Source organism: Anomaloglossus baeobatrachus, chromosome 4 (genome assembly GCF_048569485.1).
Source record: "Anomaloglossus baeobatrachus isolate aAnoBae1 chromosome 4, aAnoBae1.hap1, whole genome shotgun sequence".
NCBI classification, from domain to species: domain Eukaryota; kingdom Metazoa; phylum Chordata; class Amphibia; order Anura; family Aromobatidae; genus Anomaloglossus; species Anomaloglossus baeobatrachus.
The window spans coordinates 217848358-217866979 of NC_134356.1; the positions used below are offsets into that span (position 1 = coordinate 217848358).

Here is an 18622-nt window from a genome sequence, read left to right on the forward strand (position 1 = left end):
GACATGTGTAGTTATTAGCAGCCCTTCTACAGCAATCATGCCACACCCCATAGTGACTGCTTATGGCTCAGGAGGCCACGCCCATCGCTGTGAAGACCACGCCTCCTGTCAGTCACTGCACTCTGCACCCCAGCACCGTCCACCAGACTGGAGCTGCTGGCATGACGTCAGGCAGTGCCAGGGACGTGCAGACTACAACTCCCAGAAGAGATTGCGCGCCAGCCTCTGATTGGCGGATGGGGTGGACGTGGCAGCCGGTTTGATGCTACCTCAGCTTCCGGTGAGGTTTTGGTGTTACAGGAAGATGGCTGCTGCCTGGCTGCTCCTGCTCGCCGCCTGTATGGGCCCGGCTACCTCCCTCTACTTCCACATAGGCGAGACCGAGAAGAAGTGTTTTATAGAGGAGATTCCGGACGAAACCATGGTGATAGGTAATTTAAGGGGGAGACACTCAGTTCTTCACGTCTCGTGTTCTTTCTCTCCCTACGCCTTCTAGTTCTGCAGAGCCCCAGACATGTGCTGCTGTAATGTCCTCTTATATAGGAGTCCAGCCATTGTGACCTACACTAGGGACCTGCTGACAAGGCACTGTGCAGAAGATGCCATTGAGGGGAGGGGGCTGCAGAGCTGTCACTTCAATGCTATTTGGGGCTTTTCTGTCAAGTGCAATGGAAATGTAATGTGTGGGGTCGGGTGGTATTTACACTGATGCCATCTTCTGCCAAGCCATCATAGCAAAATGATATAGTATATCATTCCTATACTCACAGCTGCAGTTACCTCACAATGTGAGAACATAAAGTGCTTTCCATCCCTAGACCCCTAGTCCTCAGTTATTTGATCCCTTTTACACCTGTTACCATACTTAAGACTCCTACCCATGCACTGTGCCATCATACCAGATGGCAATATAGCATTTAAGAGTTATAGGGGTGGGCTGAGCCTGCTGAGGCGTCATGGGGGCGGGCTGAGCCTGCTGAGGCGTCATGGGGGCGGGCTGAGCCTGCTGAGGCGTCATAGGGGCGGGCTGAGCCTGCTGAGGCGTCATGGGGGCGGGCTGAGCCTGCTGAGGCGTCATGGGGGCGGGCTGAGCCTGCTGAGGCGTCATGGGGGCGGGCTGAGCCTGCTGAGGCGTCATGGGGGCGGGCTGAGGCGTCATGGGGGCGGGCTGAGGCGTCATGGGGGCGGGCTGAGGCGTCATGGGGGCGGGCTGAGGCGTCATGGGGGCGGGCTGAGGCGTCATGGGGGCGGGCTGAGGCGTCATGGGGGCGGGCTGAGGCGTCATGGGGGCGGGCTGAGGCGTCATGGGGGCGGGCTGAGGCGTCATGGGGGCGGGCTGAGGCGTCATGGGGGCGGGCTGAGGCGTCATGGGGGCGGGCTGAGCCTGCTGAGGCGTCATGGGGTGGGCTGAGCCTGCTGAGGCGTCATGGGGGCGGGCTGAGGCGTCATGGGGGCGGGCTGAGGCGTCATGGGGGCGGGCTGAGCCTGCTGAGGCATCATGGGGGCGGGCTGAGGCGTCATGGGGGCGGGCTGAGGCTGCTGAGGCGTCATGGGGGCGGGCTGAGGCTGCTGAGGCGTCATGGGGGCGGGCTGAGGCGTCATGGGGGCGGGCTGAGGCATCATGGGGGCGGGCTGAGGCGTCATGGGGGCGGGCTGAGCCTGCTGAGGCGTCATGGTTAGCAGTGACCTCATGAACAGGATCTGGTGGCATTGGCTGCAGACAGTCAGTATTCTGTTGTAACCTGTAACTGGCACTCCTGAGGTGCACTGCACCAGCCATACAGCGCACGTATAATAACTACATATCACAGGGACATGTTGACGATTTCATCAGTTGGGTCTAGCTTGTGGCTTTTTTGGCTGTGAAGCAGATGGCACAGCCTGAGAACGCTGTATGCTGTTGTACCAGGGCTGCAAAGTGCAAGTCTATAGTGTCTCATTGTGATCTGAAACGTCCCAAGAATAACTAGTGGAAACTATTTTTTTGGAGCTTTTCCTGACTGGTCTGTCACATTTGTGGTACCTTCCAGGTCGTAGTGCGACTCCATGCACTTTCTGCTATGCAGCAATGGAATATAGACCCCTTTTGTGACCAAGGGCTCTTGCAGACGATCGTAGTTGAATCTGAATTCTGGTGATATGTTAATAACACTCTGATCAAACTCTGATCTGAGTGTCAGCATAGTGGGCTCCACTTCTGTCTGAGGAGAAGATGGAGAAAAAAAATATGTCCAGCTTCTCCATTGTATCAGTTCATGACAATTGGACTGCACGCAGATGTCATCAGAGTTCAGTCTGATATTTCCTACTTATTAACTTGCATGGCTGAGTGCGATCCAAATGTCGGATTGAAGTCAGACACACAGTGATTTTCTTCCTCCTAATAGATGTTATCCAAGGAAAAAAATCAGATGTACGCGACCCCATAGACTAATGCTGGTTTGAGCACATCGGATTTGTCAGATCACAACTGTGGCCATCTACCCCTGCTTTCAGGCTTTATTCACACATCAGTATTTGCCAAAACACGGATCGTGATCAGTCTTTCAATTGTAGTTTTTGTCTGTAAGTTCCACTCCTGGGTTTGGCATACAAACACTAATGCAAAATACTGACCAAATACTGTTAGGCTATGTGCCCACGCTACAGGATTTATCGCGGATTTGACGCGGATTTTGACGCGGATTTAGCGCGGATTTGCCGAAAATCTGCAGCACAGCTACTCCCCAGCCATTTCAATGGCATTTTGGAAATGCTGTGCCCATGCTGCGGATTTTTCCGCTGCGGATTTTGCCGCGGATTTTGATGCGGAACAAACTGCAGCATGTCAATTGTTTGGTGCGGATTTGGTGCGGATTTTCTGTTTTGAATGGGGAAAAAAAAAAAAATAAAATCCGCATCAAAATCCGCGGCAAATCCGCGGTAAATCCGCGGCAAATCCGCGGGTGCGGATTTGCCGCGAAAGTTGCGGATTTTCAGGCAAAAATATCCGCAGGGACCTTTTACTGTGGACACATAGCCTTAGAATTAGCATAAGCATTATACAAACGACTCACTTTGTTTCAGGACCTGTGTGAGGTCATACCCATGTGACCTGGTGGCTTTGGTGGCTGAGGCCCCGCCCCTTCTGGTCACATGGGTATGACCTCACACAGGTCCTGCTAGACAAAGTGAGTCGTTTGTATAATACTTATGTTAATTCTAACAGGGGGAGGGGATAACTATGAACATATTATCTGCTCCAGTGCAACTGTCACTCAAGAAGCTGCTCGTTTATAAACTTTACTTTCTTGGCTTTCACAACCTATACATCCGAGCTGACCACTACACGTATGTATAGACTCAGCCTGATAGTGCCAGTATAGCACTGGCTTTAGGTTATATAGGAAAATCCTGGTGATTGGTTCCCTTTAAAGCACCATTCCAGCATTTTTTTTTTAATTCAGCGTTGAAGTGGCGCTCTCCCTGTCATATAATCCACTTCCAGCAGCTTCATTGTTTACCGATACCGCTTCGGTCCTATGGTGCCGTCTTGTGACTGTAACTTCTCACTGGCTGGAAGTCAGAAGTTAAATCACAGGCACTCATTACAAGTCTATGAGAGCCAGAATGAGTTTCTTATAGACTTGTATAGAGTTGTGACCTCTGGCACGCGCCATGAAATACTGGAGCTGCCGGTAGGTCACAAATCACCGGAGACCAATGGGCCAACGGTGATAGAAGGTTAATCTGCCAGAAAGTGAGCGTCAGACAGGGAGCCGGGAACTTAGATTGAAAGTACTACTCCAGCGGTGCAATAACAAAATGAAACACTGGAATGGTGCTTTAAGGGAAATCCATCATCTGAAAATGACCTATTGTTGAAATCAGGTTTTTGTATTACATGTATTTTTATTTTTGTGTTGAATTTTTTTTCATATTCCAATCTTTATTTAAAAAATGATAATCTTGTAATTTTAAAGGGAACCTGTCACCGTTTTTTCGGCCTATAAGCTGTGACCACCACCATAAGCCCTTATATACAGCATTCTGGAATACCGTATATAAGAGCCCAGGCTGCTGTGTACAACATAAAAATCACTTTATAATACTCACCTAAGGGGCGATATAGTGCAGACTGGTCGGATGGGTGTCTCCGTTCTCCGGTACCAGCACCTTCTCTTTCGGCCATCTTTGTTTTCCTTTTGAAGCCTGTGTGCATGACGCGTCCAAAGCAGGGCTGTGGAGTCGGAGTCGGTATAAAATGCACCGACTCCGACTCCTAAAATATATAATAAATTGGGGACAGTAGTGCAATGCAGAATGTGCTGAATATTTTACTAAATAATATTTAGTATATTGCTTATATTTAAGTGAAAAAGTTATTGTAGTACAATGTGAGCATCAGACATTTAATAATTTTTATGATACAATAATCAAGATATTTGGATAGAACATAAAATATATTTATTGGAATACAACTTTAGAACACAAAAAAGTAATAAATTGTAAATATGTAATACAATATGTAATATATATATATATATATATATATATATATATATACACACACACAAGATATATATGTAATCTACTGTATATTACATAGTGTATTACATATTTACAATTTATTAGTTTTGTGTTCTAAAGTTGTATCCAATAAATATATTTTATGTTCTATACAAATATCTTGATTATTGTATCATAAAAATTATTAAATGTCTGATGTTCACATACACATGTTTATGTACTACTATAAATTTTTCACCTAACTATAAGCAATATATGTCGGAGTCGGTGCCGGAGTCTGAGTCTGTGCAAGAGAAATTGAGGAGTCTGAGTCGAAGGTTTGGCTTACCGACTCCACAGCCCTGGTCCAAAGTCATCCACACTAGCCGGCATTGAGGTCCTGCGCAGGCGCAAATCAAAGTATTGTAGTGTGCATGCACAGGACCTCAATGCCGGCTAGTATGGATTACATAGGACGCGTCATGCACCCCAGCTCCAGAAGAAGGAGGATAAATATGGCCAATACAGCAGGCACTGCTATCAGAGAACGGAGACTCCCAGCCGACCGGTCTGCACCGCCCCCTAGGTGAGTATTATAAAGTGATTTTTACCTTCTACACAGCGGCCTGGACTCTTATATACAGCATGTTCGCCAAATCTGGTGACAGGTTCCCTTTAATACTGGCTACTGGGGCTTTTTTAGGCTATGCGCGCACACTGCGTTTTTTTGACGCTGCGTTTTTGGCCACTAAAAACACACAAACGCATTAAAAACGCACCCGTGTCAAGAACGCACCAGTAAAAACGCATGCATTTTTACTGTGCTTTGGTGCGTTTTTGGCTGTGTTTTTGATCTTTGCATTTTTCCAATGCATTGCATGAGGGAAAAACGCAGGAAAGAATTGACATTTCCATTTTTTTTTTTTTGTTAAAAACGGAGCTTAAAAAAAAAGTTGTGTGCAGACAGCAAAAATGAAAACTCATAGACTTTGCTGGGGAAGCCAAGTCATGCAGTTTTGAGCCCAAAAACGCATCGTAAAAACGCGTAAAAACGCACTGTGCGCACATAGCCTTAAACTCAAACTTCCTTTCCTTTTAAAGAAGAGTTTACAGCAGTCTCCTTATCATCAGAGGCAGGATTACAGTGACCGTTCACAGTAGGTGATGTCACATCTGACCCTGCTCCTTCTCCTCCTTCACAATGACCTGTGCCCTGGCTCATTAGACACGTCAGTAGAGAAGATAGCGTTGGGGTTCTGTCTATTGTAGTTATGTATATGTGTACATATCCTGAAATGATAGGAAGTTAAGAGTCTAAGCTCTAAGGGTATGTGCACACTGAAAATTGCAAGATTTTTTCTTTTTTTTTTGTTTTAAAAGGGAATCGGTCATCTCTGATAACACTATTGACCTGCAGCTAAAGGGTTAATCTGCAGGTTAATGGCATTATGAAGGTGTACTGAAAGTGCGGTACCTGGGAGAATATTCTTTATTGTTCCCGAATGATGCTGGCTTTCAGTCATATTAGTGTGCTCACAGCACTGACAGCGGCAGTTGTAGCCAGGCCTCTGCACTGACTGGCAGCCGGCTCTCCACTGATGGATCGCTGAGCTGTCAATCAATGCCAGAGCCTGGTTACATCTGCAGCGGTGAGCGCTAGCTGTAATTGGACCAGTCATAATTATATGACTGAAAGCCATCGGCTCCTGGAGAGATGAAGTTAATTTTCTCTCAAGGGCCGCCCTTTCAGTGCAGCGGCCGGGCACCTTCATAACAGTATTAACCTACAGGTTAACCCTATATCCACAGCTTTATACCATTATTGGACACGACCAGTTCCCTTTTATAGATTTTGAAGTGGAAAAATAAATCAATTGCCAAAAATTATTAAAAGATACATTTAACTCAAACCTGTTATTAATAATAGGCCATTTTCTGATGAGAGCCATGGATTATTAGCATGATCCAGTCTATCCTATGCAAGAAAAATGTTGTAAAAATGAAAGCCATGGCGCCTGGTGAGGAGATCCTGACGTAGCCCCCAGCCTTACCTACCTTCTCAATGTGCTGAGTAAGCAGGGCGGGACGGCAAGACCTGTTTGTCTTCCTCTGAACTTTATACACTGACAATCTAATTTGTACTCCTTTAGTCTGTTTTTGACTTTTTTTTTTTTTTTTTATGACCACAAATTATCACTTAACTACTATTTAAAACATGTTCCTCTTTCTGTAACAGTCTTTATATATTACACATTTTTCCTTTTTTTTTGTTTTTCAATACAGGGTGATAGAAGTGATTTGGACAGGCAGCGACTTTATTTTTTTTCTTGCTTTTATTTCTTCATTTATTTCATACATTGATCACCCCCATAAAATACCTTTTGGGGGCATTTTAAGATTTATACTTACAGTGGTATTCCCATCTCCCAGATCCTATCCCAACATGTAGTAGGTGTAATAATAAGAATATTAGCATATATCTCCAATTAGAAATGTAGTATAATTCTCCTGATATAGCCATGTCTCTTACCTCATGTGCAGGGCATTGCAGCATAGGTATCCGTGGTTATAACCACAAGCAACTAACTGTCAGTATATGTGTGTGAACGTAACCATGGATACCTAAGCTGCAATGCCCTGCACATGAGGTAAGAGACATGGCTATATCAGGAGAACTATACTACATTTCTAATTGGAGGTATTTACTAACATTATTAGTACAGTTACTACATATTGGGATAGGATCTTGGAGATGTGAATAACCCTTTACCTTCTGATTTTTCCTGGTATTAGCCATGAGAATTCAGCCTCCTGCCTACATAGCAGAGCTGAGGGTTTCTTAGGACCCAGGAAATCTTGCTCCCTCCCTACACCCAGCAATTGCATTATCACTGGATCTGAAGGAGGACGCGCTATCAGCACTTCTTATACTGTATGTACTGTAGTTGTTCAGTGCAGTGTATATGGTGTTTAGGAAGGCAGAGACTGTAAAAAAAACCTTTCTGCCTTCTCCATGGGGAGTCTGGCTGTGTCTGATAACTGATTCCCATTCCTGCACAATCTTTTGGTGCTTTACTATGCAGTGACTTTTTAGAACGTTACTACTGATATATAAGATGATGATGGTCTATAGCCAGTCTGGAAGTAGTTAGGCTGGCTATATAACACCCCTGAGGGGATTATCTGCAGTTGAACTAAAGGCCCAGTCACACACAATGACTTACCAGCGATCCCGAAAACGATGCGACCTGATAGGGATCACAGGTAAGTCGCTGGGAGGTCGCAGGTGAGATGTCACATAGTCAGATCTTACCAGCGATGCAGGAACAATACAGGTCGCAGTAGCGACCTGTATAACGATCTCAGCAGTCACTGTGACCCTGTCACACAATGTCAAACACAGCGATGTGTCCTGCCCAGCAGGACGTCGCCTTTGAAGAAAATGGCCTGGACCATTCTGCAACGAATAGAGATCTCACAGCAGAGGCCTGATCGCTGGTAGATGTCACACTTAACGAGATCGCTAACGGGATCGCTACTGCTACAGAAACAGTGACTCAGCTGCGATCTCGCTAGCGATCTCGTTATGTGTGACGGTACCTTTAGTGACTAGGGTCGTTAAAATTCAGCAGGTTTGTCCCTCACTTTCCCTTCCATAAGGGACAATTATATACTTTGGGTTGTCAGATGAGCCAATACTTACCTATGTGTATATGGGTAATTTTCTAAACCATGCCTGTACAGTACTGCTTCATATTGCATGCTGGTCTCTACAATGTCATTTATTTGCTCTGCGTGTACTTCCAGGTAATTATCGCACCCAGCTATATGACAAGCAGAGGGAGGAGTACTTACCGGCTACACCTGGCCTTGGCATGTTTGTAGAAGTGAAGGACCCAGATGATAAAGTAAGTGCAGAATTCCTATAATGCTGATACTCATCATTTGATTAGTACTACAATATGAGGGTCTTTCCATTTTAGGTCATCCTTTCTCGGCAGTACGGATCAGAGGGACGCTTCACCTTCACTTCCCACACCCCAGGAGAACACCAGATATGTCTACATTCAAACTCCACCAAGTTTTCTCTCTTTGCCGGAGGGATGTTGGTAAGTTAATAGTTGGGCTACTCTAACTACGTTTGGACCACCAGGTATCTATGCTGTTAGGAGAGGGTGATAGGTGGTGCTGAAAAAAGTTAGCTGGTCATCAGGTTGGCAAGGTGGCCTTAAGGCTTCAGGTGGATATAAATGCCAAGGTGCACTGTGGAAAGCTTTAGACATTAGCTTGTTTGTCATCCTGTGTCAGATACTGATCTCTGTATTCTTATTGTCCTACATGATTAAGCGCTGTCTTGTATATCCTTGTTGCGTGAATTTTCTTGGCTCATCCCCATCCATTTTTTTTTGCCCAGTTCGATTCAGCATTCCTAAAATGTGTATTTGCTTAACAGAGAGTTCACCTTGACATCCAAGTTGGAGAGCATGCCAATAATTATGAAGAGATCGCTGCCAAGGACAAACTGAACACGTTACAGCTGCGCGTACGACAACTGATAGAGCAAGTGGAACAGATTCAGAAGGAACAAAACTACCAAAGGGTAAGAATACCAGTATTACTGCATTAGAAGTGACATCCTGAAAAGCTGTCATACAATTTTCATCTCCTTGGGTGCAGGTGCTCCTCCCAAAAAAAGGGTAATTTGTTTAGCCCCTCTTGGCATCATGATGTCACAGTACATCATGGCTCCTGAGTAGTAAATGGGCCAACCATAGGTATCCCAACTTGTACTCAACAGCCTTATACGTGTTGAGATTGGGTCAGTCTATATATCATTGTTTGCACTCAGACCGTGTTTCATGGATGTCTGAATTTGGTCTTAGAGATTTTGCAGTCTTTAATACAGCTGCCTTCTGAGTGTAACAGCAGCAAAGGGAGCTAGCTCCAATTGCTGCTGTTTAATGCCTCAAACGTTGCTGTCAATCTCTGTAAGCAATGATTAAGTTGTATTTATTCTGCCCAGGCATTTATTCAGGCATCCAATCAGCCACCCTTGATAGGTTGCCATGGTAATCCTGGGCTTCAGGGGGTTTGCTATGTTTGTGAAGTCAAGCCACAGATTGGTCTTCATAGCATTTTTATTATATTGTGTAATATCGTATATAGTGCAAGCAATCAAACGTTGGCAGGTTCAAGTCCCCTATGAGAACTAAAAAAATAAAATGTAAAGTAAAAACAAATAAAACGTAAATTTGAACTGTCCCTTTCCCTAGTTTAAAAATGAAAATTCATATTTGATATCAATGCATCCATAAAAGGCTAATCTATAAAAAATATAACATTATTTAACCTGTACTTCAAGCTCCGTAAAGAAATAGAAAAAAATTAAAATACCAGTTTTTTTTGTCACCACTAGTGGGGTGCTCAGAACTCATAACCAGCATTTTGATGCTCGGACAGGTTCGACTTGTCTACCAAGTATAATGGAAGTCAATGGGAAACGAGCATTTTCCCAAAGATTTTCCAGAAAGATGCTTGAGTTTATAGCTGTGGCTAGGCAGGGTCAAATATTCCCTAGGGTTTCCCTTAGCCCTTATATTCCGTGGCAAGGTAGGGTAAAAAATTCCCTAGGGTATCCCTTAGCCATTATTTCCCTGTCCCGACACCTCGTGTCTTTATGCCACCTTTTATGGTTTCTTTTTGTTGGGTGTGTATTGTCACTATCATTTTTTAATCATTTACTAATAGTTTTTTTGTAGGGGTTTTTTGAGGTTTTTTGTTAATCACTCCCATAATACATTAATTGGATCAAGCTGTCAATACTTAAATTACCATGACAATTAAAACACTGTCACAAAATTTGTAGTCTTTTATTTTTTTTAATTATGAGAATATATAGAATTTTATTCCACATTTAGATATATGCTTTTTCCTTAGTAATTGTTATCACTAGATTTGGATAGGGAGACTTGTGCGAACCATTCCCTCTATTATTGTGCGTTCAATGCTGCGTGGATCAGGCGAGCTGATGTCTCTTCCCACGCATGCGCGATCACCTCTGGATGTCGATTGCCGAAAAGTATTGTCATTATGGGATCAGGACGCGCTTAATACATATATTCTCATAGGGTACAGTGATACGTTGTTCTCTCAGCTGTGCCACAACAGGGGTCAATTTGTTAATCCTGTGAGATGTTACTAATGTTGGGTGCACTGCTCAGCACTTGATTGTGCAGTGGGGTACTCGTCCTAGTATCACGGTGCTCGGATATTTAATCCGTGACACAACGAACACACAGGCTTTTTTCACTGCGTGACATGAGCAGGCTCCCAGCCATTCACAAACTGTGGCGCTCACTGGGGGTTAAAACAACGTTTTTGGATGTAGTCCATCAAAAGGAAAAAAAAACTTGCCCTCCCTTCCCCTTGGAAATGCTCTAGTTATGGCTGGGTACATGTGGGTAGAGATCCAACTGCCCAGTTATTAACTTCCATTATACTATACTCCTTACTCAGGTTGAGCACTTTCAGAGCGTCTGACCTGCTTGACTCGAGTAACGAGCACCCGAGTATTTTAGTGCTCGTCTATTTCTATTTGCTACAATGTATTTTAGTTGTCATGGTGATTTAAGTGTCGATGGTTTGATCCAATTTATGTACTATGGGAATGTCCTGTGTATCTGCTTCCTTGATGTTCATTTCGTTTATATAAATAATAATGGACCAATTAGGCCCAAGTATAAAGGGAGGCTTTAATATAATCCTACATAGACCAACCCATAAACATAAGCAATGCCATTATTGTGACTGGGTACGCGGCAGAGCAGTAAGGGACGCCAGGCCAAGGAACAATCCAAAGGGCTTTATTGGAACCACAAAGATAAAGCACCAAACAAATATAAATCCTTAAAGTCTGCAAGGAGTCCACAACAAAACAAAAGATCCAGGGGCACCTCCCGGTATTCCGATGCCAGGGAAAATATGGCAATGGTCCTTTGATATGAGTTCCTTGAGTCCAACAAAACGCAATCCCACGTGGCCACGGATCTCCAGTTTGTGACAGTCCATATCCAGCCTCAGCTATAGAGCCTAGTCCTTCTCCAGCCAAGATCCAACTAACTGAACTAACATGGGTCTCATTGTTCTTTTCTCCTGGGATCAGCCCCTAAAGCTGGTGTCACACTAAACGACAGCGACAACGACGTCGCTGTTACGTCACCATTTTCGGTGACGTAACAGCGACCTTGTAAGTCGCTGTTATGATCGCTGCTTAGCTGTCAAACACAGCAGAAGCAGCGATCATAAGGTCGCTGTGCTACATGTTCAGAGAGCAGGGAGCCGCGCTTAGCGCTGGCTCCTTGCTCTCCTGCAGCACACATCGGGTTAATTAACCCGATGTGTGCTGCAGCTACATGTCACAGTTCAGAGAGCAGGGAGCCGCGCACACTGCTTAGCGCTGGCTCCTTGCTCTCCTTGCTACAGTATGCATCGGGTTAATTACCTGATGTGTACTGCAGCCACATGTCACAGTGCAGGAGCCGGCACTGGCAGCAAGAGCGGAGGCTGGTAACCAGCGTAAACATCGGGTAACCAGGGAAAGGTCTTCCCTTGGTTACCCGATGTTTACGCTGGTTACAGCTTACCGCAGCTGCCAGTGCCGGCTCCTGCTCGCTTCATTTCGTCGCTCTCTCGCTGTCACACACAGCGATGTGTGTGTCACAGCGGGAGAGTGACGACCAAAAAATGAAGCTGGACATTCAGCAACGACCGGCGACCTCACAGCAGGGGCCAGGTCGTTGCTGGATGTCACACACAGCGACAGCGACGGGACGTCGCTGCAACGTCACAGAAAATGGTGACGTAGCAGCGACGTCGTTGTCGTCGTCGTTATGTGTGACACCAGCTTAAGGTGGGCAGAAGAGACCAACTCCGCCTGGACACTTGATACATGAATGGACTTTAGACTCCTGGCTCTGTTCTGTTTACCAAGTTGTGGATTGGAGAAGTCCCATGCTGAGAAGAAACAAACAATCCCCCACCAGTAGTACATACAGGACAGTCAAGGAGAGACAGACTATTACACCATGAGCAAAGGCGGGGGGGGACGACGACACACTGTTACAATTATAACAATAAGCTAAAGTTTATTCATTCATTGACACAAAGTAAATACATAAAATAAAAAAAACATATATAAAGGGGGATGTAAACTAACATGAGAACCACTCACATAAATATACAAAAATCAGACTTTGTGCCAGGTAGTTAAATAAATATCCGTACACCGATAAGTTAGAGCAGTTAGAGAAAATGCATTATTTATCAATCTGGATTAATTATAAAATGTTGGTAAATATACACCTCAGGTCAGTATATAATGCTGGAATCCAATGCATAGGTTAGTTTAAATAAAAAGCAATAGTGGTGCAACCTGGATTAAAGAAGTTGTCTGACATAAACTAAAAAAAAAATTAAGCTAATCTGTGCTGTATTGTCATCTAAAACACCACTACGTTATTGTTTTTTTTTTTTGTTTCTAACTTTTGTTCCTCTTGAATTATCCCTTTTATTCTCTGCAGCTCTTTGTTTACCAGCTCAACCAAACTTGACATTTTCCTATGCCAAACATCAGTCAGAGCTGGCACCGCCCGGCCTCACTGTCCAGCCCCGCCCCCTGCACACACATTCCCTGTCAGTATTCTGCCCAGCACCTGATAGATAAATACTATGTAATGAAGACTATATATAGCCCCCAATGTGAATCTATAGGGGGTATATACACACATACTCACACATACACCCACTCACACACACCTAGAGTTAAATAGTATATATAAATCCCCCCCATATAGACTGTCTTCTCTCCCCCTGCACTTTCTTCTCTCCCCCTGCACTTTCTTCTCTCCCCCTGCACTTTCTTCTCTGCTGCCCCCCCGCTCTCACCCGTGCACTGTTCTCTTCCCCTGCACTCTGTTCTGACGCCTTCCCCTGCACTCTTCTCTGACGCCCCCCACTCTCACCCGTGCAATGTTCTCTCCCCGTGCATTCTGTTCTCTGCTGCCCCCCCCTCCCCCCGCGCTCTCACCTGTGCACTGTTCTCTTCCCCTGCACTCTGTTCTGACGCCCCCTCCCCCCGCTCTCACCCGTCTTCTCTCCCTTTGCACTCGCTCTTCTTTGCCCTCCCCCACCCGCTCTGTCTCTCACCCTTGCACTGTCTTCTCTCCCCTGCACTCTCTTCTTTGCCCCCCTCCCCACGCTCTCTCTCACCCGTGCACTCTGTTCTCTCATCCGTGCACTCTCCTCTGCCACCCCCCCCTCTCACCTGTGCACTCTGTTCTCTCCCCCTGCACTCTGTTCTCTGCCGCCTTCCCCTCCTCTCCCCGCTCTCACCCGTGCACGGTCTTCTCTCCCTTTGCACGCTGTTCTCTTCTCTGCCCTCCCCCCTGCACTGTCTTCTCTCCCTGTGCACTCTCTTCTATGCCCCCCCCTCTCACCCATGCTTTATCTTCTCCGTGCTGTGATGAGTGCAGCCTGCTTACAGCTAGGTGATGCAGAGCTCAGTGCTGTTGTTCGATGGTGTCAGGTGACCCTGCTCTCTGCCCCTGGCTGTATTCAAAAACCCGGAGCGCCAGAGGCTGCATTCATCACAGTGTGAGGAGAGAGACAGCGCGTGTGGAAGGGGCACACAGTTATCCGGGCCCCATAAATCACAATGAGCTGTGGCAAACTGTGCTGACTGTGTCCTAGACAGAGAGGCCCCTTGTTTGTCCTGGACTCGGGCACATACAGGGCACAGATAGCAGCGCACAGGGAGCGGGGGAGAGTGTGGAATGTGGGGAGGGGCGGGGAAGGATGAGAGGGGCTGGGGCTTATCGCACTGTACCTGGTCGGCTGCAGGGCGGCAACATGACGTTGGCTTTGATGCCCGTCAACAAGGTCCATCCCCTGTTGACGTATCATTACAGGAAGCAGCAAAATCCTGGCCGGAGTGGTCACATGACCGCACTGAGCCGGGGGAGAGAGGCTGACAGCAGGGCAGGTAGGTAGTTGCTATCTACCTACCTGCCTCAATGTATCCCAATAATGAAATATCAAAAAATTAGTAAAATAAGCCGGATAACCCCTTTAAGAGTGGGGTAACGCTAATTATATATAATGCTGGAATCCAACTAGGTAAGTTAATGAAATGCAATGTATGAAAAACCCTAACTATGGATCTTCCCAGCCTGGTAATACCAGCCCCCAGCTGTCTGCTTTACCTTTGCTGGTTATCAAAAATAAGGAGGGACCCCATGTCTGTTTTCTTCTGTTATTTATTTAGGTAATAGCTGTATAATCTCTCTATCATTGCACATATGAACACTTGGTCATGTATGAAAATCTTCTAGCTGACTATTTGTACATTTTATTTTCGGATATATTACTTGCTATATTGATCCGTTCTCTTGGTTCTTGCAGTGGCGGGAGGAGAGATTCCGACAGACAAGTGAAAGCACCAACCAGCGTGTCTTGTGGTGGTCCATTGCTCAGACAATGATACTTGTGGCTATTGGGATCTGGCAGATGAGGCATTTGAAGAGTTTCTTTGAAGCCAAAAAATTGGTGTAAACTCTTACAAGAAGCAGTGTCTGCTTTACCAGAAGTGTTTGATCCAACTCCAGCTAGGCGTCTTCCACCATTAAAATCAATTAGATGGAACTGTGTTACAAGGTGACTCCAGCATATGGGACCAGAACACTCTGCTCGGATCATCATTGGCAAAGCCAGAGGGACCTGTCCTAAAACACTGAATGATTTGTTCTTAATATTCAGTTTCTGCATATTATTTTTTTTTTTTTTTTTTTTTTATTGAAGTAGAACTTGTCCCAAAATCCACCAAAACATGCATTTTGTTTTTTCCTAATTTTTTTCCTTTTTATTTCAGAAATCAGGGAAATTATACTTGCAGTAAAAATGCAGGATCTTTTTTTTTTCTGTTTGCAGAATTGTTTTTATGGTGAAGCGGTTTTTGGGTTAATTTTATGTGCTTTTATCAGTACTGATGGTTATAGATTGTTCTTCCTATAGAGGTGGATACAACATACTATGGATACTGCTCCTGGCCTAGTCTTGCACTGCACTGGAGGAAACTAGCGGTGGGTAGCAGATTATTGTTCCATGGCTGACAAGGGTTTGTGGAACAGGATTTGGCTTTGCTGCTGTCGTACCATTATGAGATTTTATTATACCACGTTTTGAGATTGAATTGCACTTGCCAAAAACGTGTACCATCTGCAGTAATGTTCTCAGAGACTGTCCTTAAATTGGCTCCCTTCCGTATTCGGGACTTAAGCCACTAGGATCCCAGATTATACGGGTCCTGTAGTTACTGATTTTGATTTGTCTGGGTATTTTCATGTTTTGCTTTAAATAAATACAAAATTTCCCTCCATCTCCATCTTGGTTTTGTCTTTACTCCTTACTACTGTTACTCTGTGCTGTATATTGCCTTTATTTGAAAACCCATGTACAAAATTCTAGAACTCTTATCAATGATGTCCCAACACAGGATTGTGTCACAATAGAAGCAGAGACTATACAACCCACACCTTTTAGACTAATCACTAAGGGCCTCATCATTGAATTTCTCGCTTTTGTTGTATTTTGCCTGTTTATCACTTGAGTCTATTTTATGTTTTTATGAAGAGACTGAAAGATGGAAGGCACTCACCAGTCTTGTTGTATCACTCGACTTTATTCTTACATCAGGTTACATGTGAAGGCAGCGGGGAGGGGGAGAACACAAAGCACGTTGGACAACGGCCGTTTCACGCTTATACTCGGCGCTTCCACGGGTCCATCCATGGACCCCTGTAAGTGCCGAGTGTAGGTGCGAAACGACCGTTGTCCAACATGCTTTATGTTCTCCCCCCTCCCCTCTGCCTTCGCATATAACCTGATGTAAGAATAAAGTCGAGTGATACAACATCAGGTTACATGTGAAGGCAGCGGGGAGGGGGAGAACACAAAGCATGTTGGACAACTGTCGTTTTGAACCTACACTCGACGCTTCCAGGGGTGCATTGATGGACCCGTGGAAGCGCCGAGTATAAGCGTGAAACGGCCGTTGTCCAACGTGCTTTGCGTTCTCCCCCTCCCCGCTGCCTTCACATGTAACCTGATGTAAGAAAAAAGTCGAGTGATACAAGACCGGTGAGTGCCTTCCATCTTTCAGTCTCTTCATAATTGCGGTGTGTTTCGACTTTGAAGGAGCACCACGGTATTAGATATCACCCCTGCCTGTATATGGAAATATCTGAGGGATTTACTCATTAGCCGATTGTCCGGACACAGCGGAATCTCCAGGAAGGAGTACAGATTAATGCTGAACTCTAACAATGTGAACAGTGCCCAGCATTTCATCCTTTGAACTTTGCTCTATTTTGTTTTTCCTACTTTTTATTTTCTTTCTAGATGGTGTTTATTGTGGTTTTTATTTTCTTTTTATGTTCTTTGTTTATTTTTTGGGTGGTTTTTTTTTGTCTTCCAGGAGTGACTTTATCTACTTTTTAAAATTTTTGTTGAACTTTTGCAACATTTTATAGGAACTTGATTATTTGTGCTAAAAAGTCAAAAAAGATAAAGGCGAAAATAAGGAGCGTTTGCTATTGCACAAAATTAGCAAACAAAGTGCGTGACTATGCATAATTTTTTTCCAAAAAATGACAATGAAGACCAGACAAAAAAAGACATACAAATAAATAATTATTTGTTTTGCATTTTTATTGCACAGGTATCCTTTCTCTATCTGTAATACTTTGTATTCATTCAGATTTTTTATTAAGATACAAATATGAAATGAAAATAACCTGCCATCACTTTTAAGAAGTATATAAAAAAAATCTGTTCTGCTTATCTATTCAGACTTTCAGTTAGTAATACAATCTGTTATACACTTGGACATCCCATTAAAGGGACTCTGTCAGCAAATTTCTGCAATCTAACCTGAAGAGACACCATGCTGCAAGAGTTAAAACAGAGATTTCAGCCCTATGTCTGTTATCTGTCTTTTTTTTTTTGTTTAGGCTGGTTTCACATCAGCAGTATTCTGCCACACCCAGCACAAATGCAGTACAGTTCAATACAGTTCACTGGCATCGCGGCAAGCTGCGGTCACATACAGTCATGTGATCGGACTATGTGACAGCATGTGGCCGAAGCTTGCCGCGATGCCTGTGAACTGTATTGAATTGTACTGCATTTGTGCTGGGTGTGGCAGAATACCGCTGATGTGAAACAAGCCTTACCTGCAATTTTAGTATAAGCCACTTATCTTTATCATTAGTGGGTCTCCGCAGAGGTGAATTGTAGTCAAGCTCCACCCCCTTCTGTGATTAGCAGCTTCTGTCTATGGAAAAGGACGTGTGTGGGCGGGAGAAGCTCGCAGAGCTCTGCCACATACAAAATCTAAAATATTTCACTGTCAGAATGGCTGCACACAGTAATCTAAGAGTGAGGGCGGTCCTGCACCAATGTTCAGTGCATGTGTTACCTGCGGTGCCGCATGTATTCCGGAGGGAGGATAAGCAGTGATAGAATCCAAAGCGGGGGTGCTCGTCACAGAAGAAGGTCCATATGGTAAGAGACGAGAAGGAACTGACCGCACACCAACCGCTGTGTAGGAATTCTCATTTAATAATCAGTGCAGGTAAAAGTCTGGACGCAGCCGGTGAGCAGACTCTTACAAGAGGACGACGGCCGTTTCGCCTATCAATTAGGCTTCCACGGGTCCACATGTGGAGCTGAAACAGCACGCCTTATGTAGGCGTGTTCACAGGCAGCGTCACAGAACCACATAAAAACAATGAGGAATGTACATACATATGACAAGCGGGTAATTGAGCAATATAAAAAAATACCAAAATACAGATACAAGAATACAATTCAAAACGGACATAAGTCAAAAAGGATTCATAAAAATACCGTGAGATCTAAGCGATCATTTAGACCAAAAGCGCCCTGTGCCCTATAGTTAATAATCAATTTGGCCTCAGCCTGTAACAAGAGTTTGTGTAAGTCACCCCCTTTAGGAGGGAGGGTGACCCTCTTGAGGCCCGCGAAGCGCAAGACGTTTGGGTTGCCTGCATGTTGATCC

General features: G+C 44.8%; 1 protein-coding gene across 1 annotated transcript; it reads left to right on the forward strand.

Moving 5' to 3' along the window:
• Nucleotides 1-247: 247 nt before the first annotated feature.
• Nucleotides 248-15919, forward strand: TMED9 (transmembrane p24 trafficking protein 9). The gene is made up of 5 exons (XM_075342369.1): nucleotides 248-431; nucleotides 8296-8396; nucleotides 8472-8597; nucleotides 8942-9088; nucleotides 14947-15919. The coding sequence occupies exons 1-5, from the start codon at nucleotides 263-265 to the stop codon at nucleotides 15094-15096; spliced, it is 693 nt and encodes a 230-aa protein (XP_075198484.1). The 5' UTR covers nucleotides 248-262; the 3' UTR covers nucleotides 15097-15919.
• The last annotated feature ends 2703 nt before the right edge of the window (nucleotides 15920-18622 follow it).